This window comes from Schistocerca nitens, chromosome 3, assembly GCF_023898315.1.
Source record: "Schistocerca nitens isolate TAMUIC-IGC-003100 chromosome 3, iqSchNite1.1, whole genome shotgun sequence".
In the NCBI taxonomy this organism is placed as follows: Eukaryota; Metazoa; Arthropoda; class Insecta; order Orthoptera; family Acrididae; genus Schistocerca; species Schistocerca nitens.
This window is the reverse complement of record NC_064616.1, coordinates 925474602-925499043: the sequence shown is the minus strand read 5'-3', so window position 1 is coordinate 925499043 and position 24442 is coordinate 925474602. Positions and strand designations below refer to the sequence as shown.

Sequence of the window (24442 nt, the reverse complement as noted above, 5' to 3'; positions counted from 1 at the left end):
TTTGGATACAGTGCTCCGCTGTGTGTTTAGGAAGTAAGAGACACCCATTTGTTTATTCAAACAAATACACTCATGACGTAAAAAGACTGAAGCACCTGCTGAAATAAGCACTAGATTGTTGATGATTAGCACCCATGATGTGATGTCATCACCCAAGTGCAGTAATGCATTATCTTTCTGGAAATATAGTTAGCAATAGACTTCCACCCTGATGAATAAAGGTTTTTATTGTACAATGTTCACTTCCCATTTTTTTGTAGCTCACCCTGTTACTTCCCAGATTTTGGGAATTTTGTAGTAGTTAACCCCCACAAGACAAAATCAGCCCTATGGGAACAGAACAAAGTTCCTTCCTCGCCCATGCATTGCACTGGATTACTACCATTGCTCTGAGTTGCTCGTCTATTCATTCCAACCTCAACCATTACTTTGTACCTCCCTCCTCCAGGGCCATGTGCCTTACACGGTTCAGTTAGTGCCCACAGAGTGCCCAGCTGATCAGGTTATTCTTTCAGTTTTCACTTTCATAAATTGATCACCTACCTACCTCTTTCATCTATGCCTCACTGACACATCACGATGAGGCTCACCTTCATCTGCACCCTGGTCGGTAACCAAAGCTACTCAGACGTATTGCCTCCCCCCAGAGGGAGGGGGAAGGAAAAGCCTCGCATACGGATACCTTTTATATTTTTTCTTTGTTTGTACCCTCTTGTGATCGATTTATTTAGTGATGAGATGAATGCAGCCACTCTTGCCTCCTCAGGAATGGCGTTCTGTCTAGTGTAGAAACTGCCTGCTTCCCTCTTCTTTTTTCCTGGTGTGAGGGTTAAGCAGAGCTGTTTTTGCACCCAGCAACACAAACATACATTCACACACTATTGTCCCCGAATGTTTGACACTGTCCTCCCACAATAACACTTCCTACTGTTGAGGCTATGTGACTTTCATAGTTCTGGGCAATGAGATACCACACCTCCAAACCAGCTAGTTCATGTGGTTTGTGGCTGATTTTACTGTATGGCCCACAATCATCTGAGAAGTTTTCTCAAAATTTCACCACCCACCTTCATATAGCATTAGTAATTACCTGCACTCACCTACCAGTCATTTGTGCTAACTGTGAATTTGAAAGCTACTGCATCCACGTTTTTCCAGTATATTGGACCGATGTACAAGTTCATGCTATATGGAAAACCCGTGAAATCCTTGTTATCAGTAAGAACCGCTAGACTCGTTCTGTCCTATCTGAGCATGCCTTGCAAAGCTGCCAACTTGGGAAGTACTACATGTGTTCAACACTTACCCTTCACACCCATAAAAAAACATACAAAGTTGCATTGTGTCTCACTGAGAAAGCAAGCCCCATCTGCAGCCATCTGGTTGTACCAATAATTGAATCCCAGTTTGTTGCTATAGGCAACAGTATTTTATACACAGTACCCCACCCAGTAACAGCCACTATCATGTGTTATGAGTACCTTCGAGCAACCCAGACCTACTGTGTGCTACTCAACAGTAGCAGTTTATTATTTAATATCTCTCATTACGATATCACTACCCCCACTGCTGAAGTGTTTGCTCACTTATCTTATGTCCATAACGTGTGACTCCCCTCCTCTCATTGTGTATTTACCAGAGGAACCGATGGTACTACTGTTGCCTAACAATTTTCCATCTCTTCCCAATCACTCATATCCCCAGCTGATCCAACCTTTAACCGACCTGGTAAACAAAGAGACAGGGAAGATCACGCTAGACAGTGCCACCATGCATATCATGGATTGGCACTACCACCAGTATTTCAGTCATATAGTCATTCCCAGTTCTGTATGTACACCTCTTATAATTATCCTTATTGGTTTATTGCTATGGGTAGCTTTTAGAAAAGAACATTTGGTGAGACTTTGGTCGCCCCTCCCTGCTGTCCCTGAACAGCAGCCTCCTGGTAAATATCACACTTAAGTTTTTGTAATGGGAACAGGAATGATTCTTCTTGCCCCATACAGTAGTAGTCCAGTAGAAAACTGCCATGGTCTGAGTACCATGTGAGTAGGAAAGGAATAGTAAGTAAATAAAATACCTCCAAAAAGAAAAGGCATGGCCCTCCTTTAGGTATAAGCAACAAAGTGAACCACTGTATGCGTATAAAGTAATGCAAAAGTGTTAATTCCTTCCCCCTTTGTGATCTGTGCTTCACCCCTTTCAGAACCCCCCACTTATATGCTCTGGCAGAAGTTGCAGTGCACCACAGCCCACTGCTGCCCACAACAGCCATCGACCTTCACCACTGCCAGTGCCAACAGCTGATTGCTACACCATCCACCATCATCCAAATTTTGCTATGCATGATATTAATACAAAAAGTATTATCATTCTTTCAATACTTTTCCTAAACAAAAACGCAAATTAAAAAAAAAATCAAAAATGTATTGTCAAAAATTATGTAAGGCTGTCCTTTGCAAGAGCCCCATAGTAACTGTCAATTTGCCTCCCCATGCTTCACTCCTGTGGAAGGGAGAAGGGTGTACAGTGTGGGCTGTTACTGAATGGATGTAATATTATAAAAATTTAATTTTTTATATTTCAATTGATGTTTGCCAGTGCCTTCCCTTCCGCCTGGCGGCTAGTTTCAGCTCGTAAGTCACGTTGCATTATACCGGACAGAACCACTTCGAAAGTCACATGTTGAAGCATCAGCAGCTAAACTCATGTGTTGCTGATGAGGTACTGCTACTGAGCCACATGTCTACAGTTTGGCTGTCCAATAGGGAGGTTTGGAGGTGGTCACATAGGGATGGAGTCATGGCCAGCCACCTGGAGCAGACACACTGTCCGTTCTCTTCTGCTGGCAGCTTCTGACTTGGTTAGACGCTCTCCTCTCCTGCTCTCTTGGGCAGCAGCCCATTCAGTTTTGGCGGCTTCTCTAGGCCTGCCTTAACCCACTTTTTACTGAAATGAACTATCATGTCTATCATAAAATGATTAACTTCATCACCTCAACAGGTGCCTACTGCTTTCCCTTCCTCGCCAATCCTGACACATTAACATCTGGTGTCATTAACAGTAGTATGGAGAGACCAGATAACATTTGAGGCAACCTCTAGGCCTTAGTTGTAACATGGATGTGTATGCATCTGACATAAATTCAAGTCCACAAGCGTGATGGCCCCTCATTTCAAGGAAGGTACCACAGGGGGTAAGTCCTTGAACAAATCCCTTGTCATGATATCCATGGTGCATGAGTCTAGTTTAGATTATGGGGGAGACTTGACATCATGCAGTAGATGAGTTGGGGTGTCTCAGCATATCCCAAACAGTCGAATACTCAAAACAAAAGCAATAACTTCTCTAACAACAATCAACATAAACTCCTTTACACAAACTGGCAAGTTGGAAACTCTCACTAACATCATGCTCAAAAATCTAATACCCATACTTGCCATGCAGCATAGTACATAAACAAACAGACCTTTGAATCTGAAGGTTACTGTTTCTTCAAGACTGGGGCTAAAAAACAAGGAGCCATGAGAACCAGTCTTTTTTAACTGGTTGCAAATTTCAAACCAGTGGATGACTGGCCATCTGTATTAATAACCAAATGTGCCAACAAGAGATACCAAAACAAGAGTCCAGACCACCTGACAAAGATGAAACAGGTACAAATCAAGTGTCACATTGTCTGTCTGAAACAACACAGTGCTTTGAGAAGATTCAGTAGTTGCAGAACTGTGGAAATATTCCCCTGGAAAAATCAGTTGAAATATTGCAACACCAAATAGAAAGAATCTGGTTTGAGGAAACTTTACCAAAAGACAATGCACAAGAAAGGCAGCATGAAAAACATCAATAACTAAGAGGAATATCTCTGCTACCAGTAACATACTAAATTCTCTCACTTGGCATTCTGGAGTGTTTAGAAGCCAAAGTTGAGCAGCCAATAGGGGAATACCAAGAATGCTACAAGAAAGGTCATTCAACAACCAAATAGATCCATAACCTCAAAAGCATCATTAGATATTGTATTCTAAGGTGTAAACAGCATGTCTCAGTCTTCGTAGACTTAAAGAAAGCCTGTTAAACATCCTTAATGAATGTGGGGTTGACCTTAAACTGCTGGCATTTAGAGCCACCATGACATACACAAATTCCAAGATAAATTCCCTAGGTTACCTCTCCTTTTATATCAAAACAGGAGTCAGTCAAGGTGACCAGCTATCATGAATCTTCTCAACTCTGAATTTGAAAGAGTCATCAGGAGCTGGTAAACAAGGCTGATGGAAAACAACTGTAGCCCAATGAGAATTGGAAGTAAATCCAAGGGAATCATGCTATATCATCTGCCTTTTCGTGGCAGATTGCCATTCTTTCAAACAACATAGAAACTGCTAGGATTCAATTTGAACTGTTAAAGGAAACCACTACACAAACAGGCCTGTATATATTATTTGAGAAAATGGAAGTAGTGACTGACATCAGAGATGTCCCCCAAAACACTAGACAAAATGTGGAGACATTAGAAGAGCAGAGAAATTATAATACCTGGATGAGATCATTATGAAAAATGGATTGGACAAGGCAGCACTTAAGAAATAAATATGTAAACTTGAAATAGTCTACCAAATGTTACTCATGATCTACAACAAAAAATATTTTTCACAGAACACTAAAATACATCTGAAGCCAGTAGTTATGTAGACAGCTCAGATCCTATCCGCAAATGCAAATGAAGGCCTCCACAAAGAAATGGAGGAAAACAGTATGGAATCATTAGGGTAATGATGGGATCCAACTACAAGAATACCATCCTCAAAAAAAATTCAACAATGAAGTCTATGGCAAAACAGAAACCATTACAGACTCAGTCTGCAAAAGACATGTATGATTTCACAGACACCTCAAATGAATAGATGGCAGTAGTTGAAAAAGAAGAGCTTCACCTTTTTTTTATCAAACCCCAAACCACAATTTCCTTGTTTAAAAATACCAAAGATGGCCTCCAACTCCTAAAAATTACACTGCAGATGCCTGGAACAGGGATCTATTCTGTAAGAAGATAGTGATGAACAGGCTACACTGAGATGAGCAACTGAAAAGACAACACAATGCCCTTTGGATGGAGGAGCATAAGGAGGCCCACTCACAAAGGATGAGGGATATATGGGCTGCAAAGAAGACAAAGTTCAGTATGAAATGTAATGTGACTTAACATGTTCATAGATGACCCAACATAATAATAATAATAATAATAATAATAATAATAATAATAATAATAGTGTGTTGCAAAGACAGGTGAATCAGAAATATAGTAAAAAAGACCCAAACAGTGAACAAGAGTGAAAAAATGTGCAATGCAAAAGTAACAGCCAGATTTCAATTTATATGTAGACAACATTTTGATTGCAACTGACTGTCATATATTACCGAATAAATAAAAAACTGAGGTACATTACATGCTATGATGGAGAGATGAAACTGAAATTTAAATAAATAGACATGAAAGAAGAGAACTCCTTAGCTTTATAAAGACAGTTTATGATCTACAGTGTACCTGGTCTCTCAGAAGCATGAGTCCATTGTTGCCATCTGATACTTGAAGATTGTGGGTAACTTGCAGTGCCTTCTCACCTGGCTGGAGTTTAATAACATATTTTGATGGAAAATAACCAACTCTGCCAAAACATTTTCCTTTCCACCAGTCTTTGTCAGAGGCATCAATTACTGTCACCTTGTATCCAGCTCTGTAAAGTTAAATAAATCCTTAACACAATGGCAAATATATGTAAAAGTTAAACTATTTAATGAAGGAAAGTAACAAATGGAAAATTACAGAAATTTTGGTCTCTCTGATGAAATACATAATTGAAGAAAAAACTGGGATGCATACAGTAGATTTAGCAGATAACAAAAAGAAGCATTATACAGGGGTGTCCCAGGAAGAATGGTCATATTTAGGGATATGACAGGAACAATTATTTGAAGCAAAAATTTCTAGTAAATGTGGGCTGTAAAATGCATACCTTAGGAGTTATGAGAACTTGCTCATCTTTGGTATGGTGAAACACATCTCTTAAACTCAATAAACTGACGACATGCTCACAGCTCTTAAGGAACACAATTTAGAGTCCATGCTTAGTTGACAATTTTTTCTTATTTTGGTCTATACTATCTCCTCCCAAACTATGGAAAGCAAAGAGCTTGCAGTAAGGGAGATTTGTTTCACGTTATCGAAGATGAAGAAGTGCTCATAGTTCTTAAGTTTTGCATTTTAGAGCCTGTGTTTACTAGACCTTTTCTCTTCAAATGATCATCCTTTTCATATCTCTAAATATTGATCATTCCTCCTGGTCACCCTGTATGTTTTTTCTTCTTTTTTGGTATTAGCTTTTAAATGAGAGATTAATGATTTATGACAATTTTCATTCAAGTTAAGTGCTATTATGTTTCAAATTAAATATAATGATGCAACCCTTATCTCAAATATTTGACAGTGTTAAATAAACAAACATGTTGTAAAAACAAGACTGTTTGGCATATACACATTATTAAGCTTTTTATGAAAAGAAAATACTGATTACCATTTGACATGTCCATATCTCAAGATATACATCAACTACTTGAATAACTTGTTCATACTTGCCATGTTTCTACTGTGGAATATTGGCGAGGACATTATTTGTAACAATAAAGTTTATCTCATCAAATGCTCGTTTACACTATGGTCATCATCGTGGCAATGATACACGCTGGAATCTGGTTCTACGAGCAGTCCACCAACTGCATGTCAAGGCACCTGCTGTAAGCATACACCTGGACCACTGTTTCTCATCTCTTTTACTGTCATGGTTCATTAACTCATTAATGGCTTTTCCTACATTGTGAATACAGCCTCAACCCCCCCCCCCCTCCCCACATCCACCCATATTTCTTATGAGCAACATACTGATTTTAATTCAATTGAGATATCTCTGTTACTGGTCTGCAGGTCACTCTCCCTGCCCCTAAATAATTGAAACATGCCATAACTGAAACATCTGATGCAGACTGTGAGCTCTGAATGGTCAGAAATACAGGCAACTTTGTCAAGTAAACCCTAATTTATCTGTGAAATTGGAGGAACACATGAGACCTGCTGGTATGTTTGTGATCAATCATACTTCCCCTTTCCACTTAATTAACCTCATGATGAGTAGTGATAAATCATTGATATAATTCCACTGAGTGCTTCACAGATCTGGATCATTATATCTCAGCTCAACGAGTTCCTGACGTGGCTCTACTGTAACAGTATTTGGCACAGGGTTCATTTAAACTTCAGGAGAGAGAACAGCTCATTCTACCTTTGTCACAATGATACAAGCCCTAAGCAGTGATGGCAACAAAAGCCATTTTCTGCAAACCTAGTTTTACCCATGCTGGCAACCATTTCCTTTTGAGATGGTTCCATAGTGAGAGAGAGAGAAATATTTATGGTGACATCTCGCAACATAATTTCTACGACAGAGAGGCTACAAAGTTGGGTGGTATGTGCACTAAGAGTCCACTACAGAAGGGTGAGTCACAGCTCCTCTCAGCAGGGCTGACGCCATTTACTTCTGCAAGATCAGTGCCACAGAGGCCATCTCCATTTCCTTGAAAGGAGACTTAAAAACCTGTGAGGTGTCACAAGTTGCCTCCCCCTGAGTGCCTGGCTGCTGGGGTTGATGTAACAACACCACCAGATGAGGCTGCTACACTGCTGGGCAATACAACTACACTGCCAAGTGTCCTCACAACTGCTACCAGCGTTGGTCTGGCTAAAAATGCAAAAACAATGACACACAGTTGTTGACACTGCTGTTCAAAGAAGACAACATAAACCAGACAAGTACTGCATTGAATCCAGCTTCAATGTCAGAAAGTTTGCTCACCTGTTGGCAGCTATGGAAGCACAGAATGCTGAAGTGTAGGTTGGAGCAGAAGCTTGAGACAAGGTGTTATGTGAAAACACAAAATTCAAAAACCTCAAGGTTAGATGCTCAAATGCAAGTTTTGCAAGGAGTAAAGAATTCATAGCTCCTCAGGTTGAAACATACCAAAAAGTAGGTTAGATTTTTCATGCGAAATTTTCAGTCCCACTTTTACTTGTCAAGCCTATCAGTGATTTAGTTTTGGAATGTCTGATACATGGTTTTCTTTTCTTTGTTTCTTTCTTTCTTTCTTTCTTTTTTTTTTTTAAAGAAGTATATGACACTTTTGAGTTCTTGTGACAACAATATCTTGCTTACTTGTTTATAACTAACATAAATAAATTTTGTCAGTTACAACACATTAGCATAATATTTCTCAAGGCTTGTAAAACTATTAATTTCATTTTAAAACAGCAAAATATGAGAAGGAAGATAATTTTAAAGATAAATGTCCCTTGAAAACTTTGTAACTTGCCATCATTTAATCTGTTCATATCATAGCAAATGACATGAAACTTATGAAATTTTATTTAAGCTGTTCTTCTTTGTTTTCTTGTACCTTTGTCCTGCATCAGAATGGGGTTAGCATGGTTATTCATAGATATGGCATATTTAGTTTAAAGGTTATGTCCTTCCTGTTGTGACCCCCATTACACCCTAAACAGAATATGTGTACCCCAACTGTCTGGGAGTAACGTTATTCATGTAAAGGTAGGCAGAAGTTTTCTAAATGTTTGTAGATCATGTAACTGATATGGGACTTGGGTACCAACCCAATGTTCACCTAGTGGGATGTGGGAAAATGCCCAAAAACCACATCCTGGCTGGCTGACACATAAACCTTCATCAATAACATCATTGTTAATATGCTGCGAGGATTCAATCCAGGGCCAGTGCACCTCCCTGCCCTCCAACAGGCACTTCAACATGCATGGCTAGCTGCATTGGTAAATTTTATTTAAGCTGTTCCAGATCAAAATTTATTACTCATTATTTAAATAATCAGATGTGAAAATTACCAAACTATCAGTTTAATAAGTCACAGCTGCAAAATACTAACACGAATTCTTTACAGACGAATAGAAAAACTGGTAGAAGTCGACCTCGGGGAAAATCAGTTTGGATTCTGTAGAAATACTGACCTTACGACTTATCTTAGAAGAAAGATTAAGGAAAGGCAAACCTAGGTTTCTAGCATTTGTAGACTTAGAGAAAGCTTTTGACAATGTTGATTGGAATACTCTCTTTCAAATTGTAAAGGTGGCAGTGGTAAAATACAGGGAGCGAAAGGCTATTTACAATTTGTACAAAAACCAGATGGCAGTTATAAGAGTCGAGGGGCATGAAAGGGAAGCAATGGTTGGGAAGGGAGTGAGACAGGGTTGTAGCCTCTCCCCGATGTTATCCAATCTGGATGTTGAGCAAGCAGTAAAGGAAACAAAAGAAAAATTCAGATTAGGTATTAAAACCCATGGAGAAGAAATAAAAACTTTGAGGTTCACCGATGACATTGTAATTCTGTCGGAGACAGCAAAGGACTTGGAAGAGCAGTTGAACGGAATGGACAGTGTCTTGAAAGGAGGATATAAGATGAACATCAACAAAAGCAAAACAAGGATAATGGAATGTAGTCGAATTAAGTCGGGTGATGCTGAGGGAATTAGATTAGGAAATGAGACACTTATAGTAGTAAAGGAGTTTTGCTATTTGGGGTGCAAAATAACTGATGATGGTCGAAGTAGAGAGGATGTAAAATGTAGACTGGCAATGGCAAGGAAAGCATTTCTGAAGAAGAGAAATTTGTTAACATCGAGTATAGATTTAAGTGTCAGGAAGTCGTTTCTGAAAGTATTTGTATGGAGTATAGCTATGTATGGAAGTGAAACATGGGCGATAAATAGTTTGGACAAGAAGCTTTCGAAATGTGGTGCTACAGAAGAATGTTGAAGATTAGATGAGTAGATCACATAACTTATGAGGAGGTATTGAATAGAATTGGGGAGAAGAGGAGTTTGTGGCACAACTTGACAAGAAGAAGGGACCGGTTGGTAGGACATGTTATGAGGCATCAAGGGATCACAAATTTAGTATTGGAGGGCAGCGTGGAGGGTAAAAATCGTAGAGGGAGACCAAGAGATGAATACACTAAGCAGATTCAGAAGGATGTAGGTTGCAGTAAGTACTGGGAGATGAAGAAGCTTGCACAGGATAGAGTAGCATGGAGAGCTGCATCAAACCAGTCTCAGGACTGAAGACAACAACAACAACAACAACAACAACAATTTAAATAATTTCCTTTGTATATGAAAATATAGCTGGTTTTATGAAAACACTTTTATTTTACATAAAGTCATATAACTGCAAATTGTAAAAAATATTTTATAGGCATCCCATTCTGAACCCTCCATCTTTAAATTATTATTACTTAAAATATCAGTTGTCAATATTTTAGCTCTTGAGCCGGCCGAAGTGGCCGTGCGGTTAAAGGCGCTGCAGTCTGGAACCGCAAGACCGCTACGGTCGCAGGTTCGAATCCTGCCTCGGGCATGGATGTTTGTGATGTCCTTAGGTTAGTTAGGTTTAACTAGTTCTAAGTTCTAGGGGACTAATGACCTCAGCAGTTGAGTCCCATAGTGCTCAGAGCCATTTGAACCATTTTAGCTCTTGGATTTTTCCCACATATGAAAACACATATATTTGCCTAAATTTACACGTCGATGAAGACCAGAAATAACTAAAATAACTGTAACGACTCTAGAGGTATCCAGAAATGTTCAATCAGACATACACATTTGCCAGGAAGGAGTTACTGTGGTAGTTATGAGTTGAGAATTTACCTTAATTCAATTCACTTTGAGTCAGTTGTTTCATTGTGATATTTTCTATTATCATCTGCTTTGGATACAGTTTTGGTGAACGAAGGTTCTTGTATACTTTAGGTGAAAATCCAATAAATAATCAAAAGAAGAATCATTTGAGTACTGCTCCTATTCATCATAAAGATCTGGCCATTAATTGTAAGTGGTAAAGATGCTGAATGAAATGAGACTCCACACACTGAAGCCACACGGAAAGTTAAGTAATCTTTCTGTGATAACGTTCTTTACAAGAAAAATTAATTTTACATGCAAAAAAAAAAAAAAAAAAAAAAAAAAAAAAAAAAAAAAAAAACAGTTCTTAACACTAAAAGTGCAGCTAGTGCACAGTGAGTGGACAAAAATATGGGAACACCAGAAACACAACAGGTTACCAATCCTACTATGGTGTAGGAAACTGGCTGGCATTTAAAACAGCTTTCAGTCATCTCAGAAAGGATAAATACTGGTCCTATATGGTTTTCAGTGACACCTATTACCATTTTTCCTTGCAAAATAGTGGAAATATACAATGAAACTATCTTAATTATCATGTGGATGGCGATTTTTTTAGTCCTACAGTTATTAAAATTCTTGAAAAACATGAGGGTTAGGTACAGCTAAAACCTAATGAATTATTAAAATAATCAAGAAGGTTTAAAAATGCCAAATATTTCAAATAAAACTATGCAAAACATTCTCAATGACCTAAACACTTTTAATTAACAGTATAGCAATTTTTCATTGTGGTGGCTGATCCAAGAAAAAAATCTGAATTTCTATCAGGAAATAGTTTTTAAAGTATCAGTTTTTACAAGCAACAATTGGCAATGTATTACATATAATTTTCTGCATTTAGACCTAATGTGTAAATTATTGTAATGCTATAATAGTGGTAAGTCAATAAGCCAAATTACTCTTTCCGAAGAGTACTTACTTAAGATCCAGTTCATCAGGATGACGAGACTTGAAATTATACAGTACAACATACAAGTTTGTTGGCAGGAGTCGGTGAGATTTCTGGAACAAAGAGAGTTGTGCATAGTTTTGCATGAATCAAGTTGAGGTTAGGTTAAACAGTTGGTAATTTTACATTATAAAAATTGCATTTAATATCCGAGTAGTTACTGTAACTGGCATAACAATATTCCACAGAATACAATGTTTCCACCTATACCTCTTCCTAATACAACAAAAGTTTCAATGTTACCTGTCTCCTTACTTAACTCTGCAACTGCATGCAGTACACTTTCTGGTTTCAGTTCTGACACTTGTGCATACATTATGTGTTTACTTTCAGATCAGCTACATCTGTATATCCACTGTTTAGCAATAGAATAAATGTACAACCAACACATCAAAACCTACTGCATTTGAAAACGGCCCATAAGGCAGAATTGGACAATTACGCAAGATGTAATAAATTCGATACTTGTCAAAACATGTAAAACTTCAAAATATCCTTTAAGTGAAAATTTCCATTGAACAGAGTCCACTAATCTCCATAGTTTGTTGAAAAACCACAAAAAACCTCAGTAATTTAAGAAGACAGAATAAATTATATGAACTGTAGATCTGCTGGTACTAGATCAGTGCTCCCCAAAACTACCACATGCAAACCGGAGGTAGTGTCATTGGTTGCATCATATGTGCAAAGCAGATAACTACATATTTGAAATCAAGAAGGCATTTATTACTGTAAAGGGTAAAAGAAGGCAGCTGGAATAGCCAATTTAGTCAAATGGTCTTGAGATGTCACTTAAATGACAAAATGTGATGGATGGGGAATTTTGCTGATTCGAGGGAAGTCAATTACAACTAAAGGTGGTTAAGAGATTAAATATTCATGTTTTAATCATAAATAAATACAAACAGTTGTGCAACTGATATTAAGTAACTTGAATTTATCAATGATACATGTGCTAACAAGAGAAGATATTTGGCCATAAACTTTGCTGAATATTTATTCTCTGTGACACACAGCACAGTATTAAATGGAAGTAACCAAACACAGGTGTGTTGGATTTACTCGTAAAGACATGATTAACAGCCTCATGTTTGAACAACAAAACCAGGAAAGAATGAATAACAAATATCAAATCAGTAAAAAATTTCAGCCATTCTTTTAGTTACAATGGTGTCCAAAAAGTTATTAAAACTGTGCTATGTCTGAACAGACTCCTGCTTGAGCTTTATTTATGGGGAGTCAATGAGTCATGGCAAGTTCCTAGAAATACTGCAATATGCAGTGGTAGTGCCTGCTTATAAATGTGTGTGCAAGTAATCTCTAATTGCAGATCTGTCTCACTTGTTCCAGTTCTTTTGAAGACATCTGAGCTGCTGCCTTGTGTCCTATGGCTGAATATGTACTGACTTCTTTGACAATTGTGGGATATACTAAAATTGATATGTGAATGAATGGTCAGTTAATTGATCCATAATCATTCTCTGTTATTTCTCATTTTACACTTGTGTAGGTCCAACTATCATACTGTTTTACAAATGAAAGAGTTTTTTGCTCTTGCACCTTTAGAAGTACAAGAAGCAACAATCTTACATTCACTTCACCCTCCACTGAATGAAATGATGTGGCAGTGTCAACTTTACTTAAATCTCTAGACTGATATCCTGATATAGATTTCCAGTGCGGTTACTCAAAATCATTAGAAGTGAACACTGAGAAATTTGCTTGTAACAACACCAAAACTTGTGTACTTCTTCATCTCTGTCCAATCTATGCTTATATTCAATTTATTATGACTTTGACATCAATGAAGTGTCAAACTCTGAACTTTTTTGTTTTTACTTTAGCACTTTATATGCAGCAAGAGAGACTGTGCAGAGTCTGTATAAAATGGGGGCTGATCCTCCATGGTTTACTATGAGAATCATCATTAATTTACACTGTAGGCAAAGTTCCCCTTTTACATTGCTGCTATTTCACTTTCAACACAATTGGTTCACAGGCTGTGCAGTTTCAGAAATATTGCTACACTTAACTCATCCAGTTTCATCAATAATATAAAGTGTTGCTGTAATCCGTTACATCAGTAAGTAACACATGTACAGAAGACCTATTTTACTCCATCTACATGAAGCTTTTTGGCTAAAATGTTTATATCAGACATTTCCTAAACTGTTTAAGATATCATAATTTGTTTTCACCCAAATGAATAGTGAAAAAGTACTTATTCAATGATTTATAGCATATTTTCATAGCTATTTTAATTACATAAATACCTTTATCAACTTCACTTTTTAAAATGGAGCTTGTTGTGAATCGCCGATGATTCAAAGTGCCGCCGCACAATTAGGCGCATCCTCTACATGCGGCGCTGTCTGCCAGCCATGCAGCAGCCGTGCCACCTAAGCGGCCAGCCAGCCAGCGGCCGCCAGACTTGGACTCAGTGCTCATTCGAAGGTTACCATGTTCACATGTCTTGCTTTGCCAACTTGCTCAGTGACTTACATGTGTTGTGTCGTTTGAAATATATGTGTTCAACTTGACGTTATAACAATTAACGACGAGGTAGTGGATTTTTCCTTTTCATCGTTGACCCACAGGTTTCCATGGTTACTGTAGAGCAACTATTGCAAGGTCTCATTGAACAGCAAATGCTTCTAACATCGGCAATTCGCGATTTCATTGCGGCATCAAATGCGGGGCATTTCTCATCGTTGTCTATACCTCCTTTTCCTCCTTATGATGAGACGGCGGAAGACTGGTCTGATTACGAAAAACGTCTTCTACAGCACTTCTTGGGATTTCATGTCACGGATGAACAAACATGTAAGTCTCTGTTCCTTTCATGGATTTCACCTCAAATGTATCGGTTGTTATCACAATAGGCTCCTTTGAAAGATCCTAGGTCTTTGTCCTTTGCTGAAATGTGCTCACTTCTGTCTGTCTATTTTCAAAAGCAAACACATGTGGTAGCCTCTCGTGTTGCCTTTTATTGTTGTCAAAAACAACGGCATCAATCCTATTGTGCTTGGGCTGCTGAACTTCATGGCCTCAGTCAGAAGTGTCAATTTGTTACTGACGTTGACAAAGAATCCTATGCCGATTCCATGGTACGGGATGCTATTATCCGGTCTGTGCCTGACAAAGAAGTTCGGAAACGTGCCCTTCAGTTAGCAAATCCGACTCTAGATGAAGTCCTATCCATCGCGCAGTCTTTTAAAATTTCTCACGCTGCTCGGGCGCAAATAGAGGAATGGGGTGATGTTGGGGAAATACAACCTCTGTGCGCTGTTGACGACGCGTGCGGCGCGTCCCCGCCGGCCGACATGGACGCAGTATGCTCCCACGTGCAGCCTTGGCCTAACCGTAAACAACCCTCTAAGAAACTGCAGTAAAACCCCCGGCAACTTCCCTCATGTCTGCGGTGTTTTACGAAACATTCACGCGAGGATTGTCCCCAACATTGGGCCGTGTGTCACAGTCGCAAAAATAAGGGTCACGTGTCTTCCATTTGCAAATCCAACCGCATACATGATGTTCATGACCGTGAGGCTGATTCTGCTTCTGTGTTGTCTGTCAATTGCACTTCTTCCCTTTCAGGGAAGTTATTCATCACTGTCCAAATCCTTGGTCGGGATGTTCGCATGCAGGTGGATACTAGTTCTGCTGCCACTATAATTAATTCTCAGACGTATCTTTAGTCACTTGGCAATTACGGACGTACAATAAACAGAAGATATCTCTCTTGGGACAATTTAATGCTGAAGTATCTTACAAATCCGTCGTTCGCACGGTTCCCATATTTGTGGTCGACCAGAGTAACGCAGAGAATGTTTTTGATTTCGATGCCTTTCGTGTTTTTGGGTTCCTCATAGATGATTCTGTCAATATCGTCTCTGATGCTATTCCTTATGCCCAATTGGATTCTTTGTCAACGACATTTTCGTCCCTTTTTTCTCCTGGGTTAGGCCTTGCAAATGACTTTGAAGCTCATATCGCGCTGAAACCCACTGCTCGGCCTAAGTTTCTTCGGGCTCAGCCCATTCCTGCGGCCCTTCATGATCGGGTAAAACGGGAGCTGGATCGTCTCACTACTTCAGGGGTCTTGCTTCCTGTCACTTCCAGTGAGTGGTCAACTCCTGTCGTTGTTGTTGCCAAGCCCAATGGTGATATTCGTCTCTGTGGTGATTTTAAAGCCACTGTAAATGCTCAATGCCTCATTGGCACTTACCCTATGCCCCCCCCCCCCACCTCGACCTGAAGAATTGTTTACTAAACTTGCTGGAGGCCAGTATTTTTCTAAAATTGACCTGTCAGAAGCTTATCATCAGATTCCTCTCGACGCTGTTTCCCGGCAGTTTCTGGTCCTTAACACGCCTTTCGGCCTCTATCAATACCAACGATTGCCATTTGGGGTTGCCAGTGCCCCTGCTATCTTTCAGCGATTTTTGGAACAATTATTGCTCCCCGTCCCTGGGTGTATCAATTACGCGGACGACATTGTTCTCACTGGCTCCATCACTGAAGAACATCTTCAGAATCTCCGCACAATTTTTCATGTCTTAAAGACTGCTGGTCTTAAGTGTAATCTTCAAAAATCGCAATTTTTTCAGGCATCTATCATGTACTTGGGTTCCAACTCTCTCGGGATGGTATTCGTCCGCTTCAGCAAACAGTCGCTGCGATTGATGCCCTTCCTCGCCCTACATCTGTTAAGGAACTGCAGGCCTTCTTGGGGAAAATAGCATACTGTCACAGGTTTTTACCATCTGCGGCTTCGGTGGCTCAGCCGTTGCATAAAAACGTGTCTTTTCACTGGTCCGCGTCATGCGATGCGGCTTTCCAAAAATTGAAGTCTATGCTGAAACAGGACCCGTGCCTGGCTACTTATCGACCTGGCCAACATCTCGTTCTTGCCACAGACGCCTCTCAATACGGGGTCGGTGCAGTCCTTGCGCACCGTTTTTCTGACGGTTCGGAACAACCCATTGCTTATGCCTCCAAAACGCTCACGGATGCCCAACAAAAGTATTCTCAAATTGAAAAAGAAGCTTTGGCTATTATTTATGCTCTTCATAAGTTTGGTGTTTTTCTCTATGGATCCAAATTTCATCTTGTTACGGATCACAAACCACTTGTTTCCTTGTTTCATCCATCAACGTCACTACCCAACAAGGCTGCACACCACCTCCAGCGTTGGGCTCTTTACTTGTCTCGTTTCAATTATGAGATTCGTTTCTGGCCGACAGCTCAACATGCAAATGCTGATGCACTGTTTCGCCTTCCCATGGGTCCTGATCTGGCATTCAATAGGGACAAACGTTTGTGTTTCCACCTGGATGTTGCCGAGCAGCGGGTTTTGGACAGATTCCCCATCACTGGGGACCGGCTGGCGGCTGCTACGGGTTCTGACCCTACCCTCTCCGGGGTTTTACGCTGCATTGAGAAGGGTTGGCCAGATCGTCCATCCGCTAAGACTTCTGATCCGTTGCGGAACTACTACGCTTTGCGCTACCGCCTCACGGCTAGGGATGGTGTTATCCTCCTTTCCACAGACAATGCTTCACCGCGTGTTGTGGTACCTGTGTCTTTTCATGCTTCGGTCTTGCACCTCCTTCACCAAGGGCACTGGGGTGTGTCTTGCACAAAATCTCTGGCGCACCGTCATGTGTACTGGCCCGGCATTGACTCTGAAATAGCACACATGGTCGCTGCCTGCAGCCCGTGTGCATCACAGGCCATCGCCCCGAAGTCATCTTTGTCACTGTGGCCTTCGCCTGAGAAGCCCTGGGAGCGCATTCATGCTGACTTCGTGGGACCTTTTTTAGGTACTTATTGGCTACTCGTAATTGACGCCTACTCTAACTTTCCTTTCATTGTCCGTTGCATGTTGCCTACCACCGTGGCAACCACCAGTGCTCTCGCCTGCATTTTTTCTTTGGAAGGCCTTCCCTCTACTCTTGTCACTGATAATGGTCTGCAATTTGCCTCTTCCGAATTTGCGAATTTTTGTGCTCGTCACGGCGTCATGCATGTCACGGCCCCTCCGTCCATCCACAATCAAACGGTGAGGCTGAACGACTGGTCCACACATTTAAGGCTCAGATGAGGAAACTCCTGATTTCTTCTGCTGCTGATGATGCACTTCTCCAATTTCTGGCTTCTTACCGTTTCACTCCCATGGGTGACCACAGCCCGGCTGAGCTCTTACATGGCCGACAGCCCCGCACACTACTTCATCTTCTGCGGCCTTCCACCTCACAGCCGCGGGTGCCCTCGCTTGGCCAGTTCACCACCAATGACCTCGTATGGGTACGGGGATATGACAGGCGGCCAAAATGGAGTCTGGGCCGCATCTTACGACACCATGGCTGACGCCTGTAAGAAATCCAGACGGACACGTGTGTTGCAATGCTTCATTCGGACCAGCTTCGGCCTCGTGTGCCAGCAACGCCTGTTCCGAATGCCGCTACACCACCTTCGGCTCTACCTGATGCTCGGGATCTTGGCATCTCTCAGTACTCACAACACAGCCCTTTCACCGTCATCTCGGTACCAGTACAAGAACGGATGCCACCAGGAGACGTGCCCATGCAGGAACCGGATGACCATTATCTGTCGGAGCAACTCTACTCGCCTCCTTATCCTACGGACGCCGACACATCGCCCATGTCTCCTGTTACATCAACCAGACTTGCCACAATGGGCAGATTGCTGCACGGGGCCCCAGCAGATTCGACCCCTGCGTCTCCTGTCATCTTCACCCGTCATCATCGGGGACACTTCCGTCCGTGTGGGATGCACTTCGCCTCAAGACTTTACAGCCAGTCAAACAATGCCTATGGACGTTAGCCTTCTACAGGCCACCTCCATCAAGACCAGTGCAAAAATTTCAAAGGGGGGAAAAGTGTTGTGACTCACTGACCATTCAAAGTGCCGACGCGCAATTACTCGCATCCTCTACATGCGGCGCTGTCTGCCAGCCATGCAGCAGCCGTGCCACCTAAGCGGCCAGCCAGCCAGTGGCCGCCAGACTTGGACCCAATTCTCATTCAAAGGTTACTGTGTTCACATGTCTTGCTTTGTCAACTTGCTCAGTTACTTACATGTGTTGTCTCATTTGTAATATGTGTGTTCAACTTGAAGTTATAACAGAGCTATAGTAATTCCTGAAGCTAGTATTTTAGTTCTACAAGAGATGACTTCAATCGTGTATCACACTTAAAAATCCAATTAGTAATTTCAGAGAATTTACATTATTTAGAACTTAAGATTTATCTGTTTTTGTTAAAGAGTATATAAATTATAAGTTCATATTTAATTGGTAACATACTGGCATGTAATGATACCTATGTTCCATAGAGCATGTTGAAAGTGCTTATTAAATACACAACTGTGTAAGTCTTTTGAAGTGTTCAGTTACTTACTTTTGTATCATCATGAATAGTGTATGTATAATTTGGAACACTGAATAAACCTTTGCTACTGCAATGTTTTCAGAATCCAAGGGAAGCAATCAGCAGGCAAAAATAAAATGGTTAGTGCTTTAAAAGGGCAAAATTCAAGTAACCATCATGTGAAAAATGTTTTTCTTGTAGTAAATGTGATCACATTTCAAAAGACTGAAAAACTCTATGGTTTCCCTTCAGATGAATAAATCTCTCGCCTTTTATTAAAGATTTCCATGGAGGAGAACACTAAATGAGTCTAACAAATTTTTCATAGTATACAGTCAAATGGCAGTGTATTCTTTAAAAAATGCTTTGACTGTGGCTCAGCACCATCTAAAACTTTTTACTGCAAAACAGGTTTAGTATGTTTTAAATTCAAAAGTAAAGGTCATATGTTAAGGAACTGTTCTGGCCATAGTGAGTCTTCTGTGTTATCAGCTGTAAAAACATTGCCAGAACTAATTCCAAATTAATGGACAAACTTTTTAAGTATGGAATTCAAGGGAATTGCTATGGTATAATTAAATCATACATTATAAATAGGAAAAAGTGCACAGAAATCAGATACATTAGTAAAAATATAAATTCCATATGGCATTGTTGGCTAGGACACTCCATTGATGGCTTCAGCCATCTGTCGGGAAGGGTGTTCTTCTTCTGCGCACATTGAGGCAGGATATGGGTACCAGCCTGGTATTCACCTATTGGGATGTGGGAAATCACCTAGAAACCACATATGGGCTGGCCAGTTCACCAGCCCTCTTCATTAGTCCATGCAGTGGATTCGATCTAGGTCAAGCTTGCCTTTGCGAGTCCCAGAAGTGCTGAGTTAACACATTTGGCTAACCATGCAGGTCCTTGCACATTGGCCCCTTTCCTTGTTGATATGTAAGTGTTGTGTTATATGTGTATTTTTTGGGGTGTAGGTAAATGCAATGAATGTTATTTAGTTAGTTTCATGTTCCAGGGATCATTTGTACAATTAATTGTAATGACGTGGAATGAGTCATTTTACATTCACATTTAAGTTCAGTTTAAGAGAAGCCTGAAGGTTTTATTGGTGGCGAACCCCTACTACTCCACTGATGTATTTCTTAGTAGACTCAACTATGCATATATGTTAGTAATAATATAAAATCATACAGATATTAGTACTATCCGATTCTGTAGAGATTCAGTGCAGTAACGCAATCATTGCAAACAAGTACTGTAAAATGATTTTTCTGTTTGATGATGGATTATTACAGTAGCCTAAGAATTAAAGACATTGGCTGTAAACGATGGTAAGCAACACTCAATGGGAAAGTTATTGCATGGAAAATATAGTAAGTGATGTCTTAGTCCTATTAGTTGAAAGTTTCATCATAAGCTGATAGAGGGCAGCTCTATCTCCAAATTCAGATCCTAGCTAGTGGTGACTTTGGCAGGATCTGTGCATGTAAACAATGTCACCTGCCCTTAACATAAATGCCTGTTGTCATAACATGTGCAGTGGGTCAGTCTAGAAAATGCTTTCCAGGAATAAGCTGTACATATCGGAGGATGATTAGGATACATATGATTTCGATGAAGGTCCTGGATATGTTCCTGAATGAAAATGCACACAAAAAGGTGTTTCTAATCAGGTAAATTTGCATATTTTGTTAAGCAAGTAAACAATGTTAAGTCATTGCTTGTCACAGTTTATGTGTATTTATGTGACAGTGTGATGACAGGTATGTTAAGTACCATCCTTAACATTGTGGGTGTGCTGCAGTAAGGTGTTTGCATTGGTTTCTTGTAAGACATTATCTACAGCTGTATGCATACCTCAAAAACCATATGAACAAAAGTCAATTATATATTTAATTGCTTATGCACATTATTATTGCATTTATACGACCTATAAATTGTAAGCTGCATATTTATATTAAGAATACATATGAGCAAGTTAATGAGATGATTATTTTACTTTTGTGATGTTCAGAGGAATGTAACACAGATGCATCCTTCAAGAGATGCACCAGGTCCTGACATTCTGAAAGCAGATACAGTTGATGCAAACGATCAGTGGAGTCAACAGAGAGGTTGGAGGAGGGTAAAACATCGAGGTGTACAGGAACAAATGGAGAAAAAGACAAAGGAAAGAAGCATAGAATGTACAGGGGCAAGGGTAGAGGAATGTAGTTGTGTGAAGTCATATAGAGATCTCTGGGAGGTACATTGGCATATTCTTGTTTTCTGACATATTTTGCATCCTGGAGGATCTCCTCACTATGGATCTATTGGAATGAAATATACTTATAATCTAATCTAATTTAATTACACATTAATTCATATATAAATATGACCACATGCTGACCATTTACAATTTTTTGAGTCTGTAATTCCTATCCACCACACTTCACAAAAATAGAAATTCTTCTGCAGAATACAGAACTGTCAAGGAGAAACTTTTTCTCTTCCTTTTCAAATTTAGCATTGCCATCTGTCAGACATTTTATATCATTGGGAAAGTGATCAAAAATTCTGGTGGTGGCATTGTGCAGCTTTTCATGTGCATAATGTTCAGTAATGAATATCATTTTTTCCTTCTGGTATTGTAATTATGCACATCATTGTTCCCTTTGAACTGCAGTGGATTACTTACAACAAATTCATGAGCGAATAGGCACACAGTGAGGCAATTGTCAGAATGCCTAGCTCTTTGAACATATGTCTACAATGTGATAAAGGATGAGCACCACATATTATTCTTACAACACATTTTTGAGCAATGAACACTTTCTTCAAGTTGAGTTACCCCAGAACATTATTCCATCCAATGTTAGTGAATAAAAATTCACAAAATATATCAACTCACTGATTTGTCTCCCCCCAAAATTTTCTATGATTTGAAGAGTAAATGTGGCTGAACTTAGCTATTTTATGAGTTCCAAAACATGCTCTTTTCAATTTAAATTCTCATCAATAAAGACACCTAAAATTTCAAAGTTTGTAGAGTATAGTATAGCACAAAACTTTTGAAATGAGTAGTGTATATAAAGTTTATAATGTAGTGTTAGACATACTACTGGGGAAAATATAACCAATCACAGATCTGAGTTACAAATTGTCTTTAATGAAAGATTTGGGAATGAAAAGGGTTGCTGCCAAGTTTGTTCCTTGGGTTCTGACTGACAATCAAAAGCAACATTGAGCTGAAAGGAGTTGTGCTTTGAAACAACAGCCTGAAACTGATCCAGATTTTCTATCAAAGCTGATGAGTCATTATGCTATGGTTATATCCCAGAAACAATGCAAAAGTCAAGCCAATGGAAGATGTCGTCACCCTGTCCAAAAATGTCTAAGTCAAATCAAGCATTAAAACTATGCTAATTTTTTTCTTTTTTGATGTCAAGGGTGTAGTTCATTCACAGTTTGTTCCTCCATGTCAGACCATCAATCAAACTTTTTATTTGAAAGTTTTAAGAAGATCATGCAACAGTGTTCATAAAAAAAGACCGGCTTTGTGGCAGACAGGAGGCTGGTTCTTCCACTATCACAGTGCACCTGCATACAGAGCCATCTCTGTTAGACAGCTTTTGGCTAAAAATGGCATGGTTCTACTACCACATGCACCTTACTCACCTGATTGGCTCTGTGTCACTTTTTCTTATTTTCACACATGGAAAAGATCACGAGAGGCACCGAGTTGACAACATTGAAGAAATCAAGAAAAAAGTCAGGGAGGATTTTTTGTTGTTGTGGTTTTAGGGTGCAAAACTGCTACAGTCATAAGTGCCCATTCTGTGGCTTAGGGAAGGGTAAAAAATCGAATTTTAAATCAGCAGCAATGGGAGCGAAACTTAAAAAGGAGGAAAACTAAAAACGGAAGGAAATCTTAGAAAACTACTATTGAAGGTTGGGGTGGTTGTCCCCAAAAAAAGAGCTTCAAATGACTGATGTCATCTCACTGACACTGATAAACTCAAGGACGTGATCAGCTGGGTGCATATCATCTACTAGAAGGGAAGATATATCAGGCAACAGCTGTAACGGGGCACGTAGAGGATTAAAATAGGGGCACTGAAGAAAAAGGAGTCTCACCATCCACGGTTGAGAGCAGCGAGGACAAAGCGGAGGAGGATCACCACTTAAAATATGTCAATGCCTAAAAAGACAATGCCCTATCTGGAGTCTAGTTAAAATTACTTCCTCCCAATGATGAGGCCAGGAGGAAGAGGTCCAAGCACAGGGAAGAGGTTTTATGTCCTGTAATTCATTATTGGGAAGCGTAGACCAATGTGTGTGCCATAAAAGAGCAACATGATGACATAAAATGCTCTGTAGATTGGCTGAGGGAACCATGCCAACAGCAGGCCGAGGAAGGGAGACTGCAGCCTTGGCCGCTATATCGGCTGCCTCATTTCTGTGTATTCCAATGTACCCTGTGATCCAGAGGAATGCCACAGACACCCCGCAAGTGGAGCAAGTGGGGGCAGTCTTGAATCTGGTGGACCAGAGGGTGGACCGGATAAAGAGGTTGAGGAGACAGCTGAGTGAATCTGAGCATATAATATACTGCAGTTGCATATAGTGACAGATGTATTGGACAGACTGGAGAACAGTGTTTGTCTGTCATTTCTAAAGATGACCACAAAAAATGTTTCGAATGGTCGGAGACTGGTGGGACATATGTATTAGTTGTACTGAAGAGTATTTTGGAGGGGATAAAGTTGTTTTGCAAACAATTTGAAAATATGCAGCTTTTAAAAAATAATTCCTATAATCATCTTGCTCAGGGTGGAAGCTCCTGTTATTTTATCCATGTTGGTGAATTATTTTTTTTAACTCTGTCTTTATACAAAACAGAATGCATTTTTTTAATTTACCTAGACATGTTTTGATACCTATGTCTCATCTTCTGTGGGCCAAATTTGTGTCTGTAAAATATCATACAAACTTCATGGTTGTCTGTCTACTTTGGGCCATAATCTATAACATGTGCAATTTTGTTTAGTTTCTTTAAACTGTTCATCAGAAAATTATGTTGCTAGAGATAATGAATTTTCGCAGGGTGGCTTTTTTGTGGCAAGACACACATACAGATGTCTAAAATATGAGATATAGAGAACGTGCAAAATGGAAAAGCAATAACGGGTAGACGAGAACTTAGAGCAGTACAATGTTGCCTGATTTTGGGAAAGATAGAAGGTCCAGTATAAAAATTTAAGATACATTTGAAAGAAAGAGAAGCACTTC

At 39.9% G+C, this 24442-nt stretch overlaps 1 protein-coding gene and 1 non-coding gene across 2 annotated transcripts in view; one reads left to right on the top strand and one right to left on the bottom strand.

The window, feature by feature from the left end:
- The window catches only part of LOC126249492 (uncharacterized), a 1087724-nt gene that overhangs the window by 25335 nt on the left and 1037947 nt on the right, over nt 1–24442 (bottom strand). The window contains exons 17-18 of the mRNA XM_049951143.1: nt 11742–11824; nt 5552–5741 (exon numbers count right to left, since the gene is read on the bottom strand). Of these exons, the coding sequence (XP_049807100.1) occupies nt 5552–5741; nt 11742–11824 (273 nt within the window). The remainder of the gene's footprint in view (nt 1–5551; nt 5742–11741; nt 11825–24442) is intronic.
- On the top strand, nt 19398–19515 carry LOC126250449 (U5 spliceosomal RNA). The gene has a single exon (XR_007545685.1). It is a non-coding gene; the product is annotated as a U5 spliceosomal RNA (small nuclear RNA).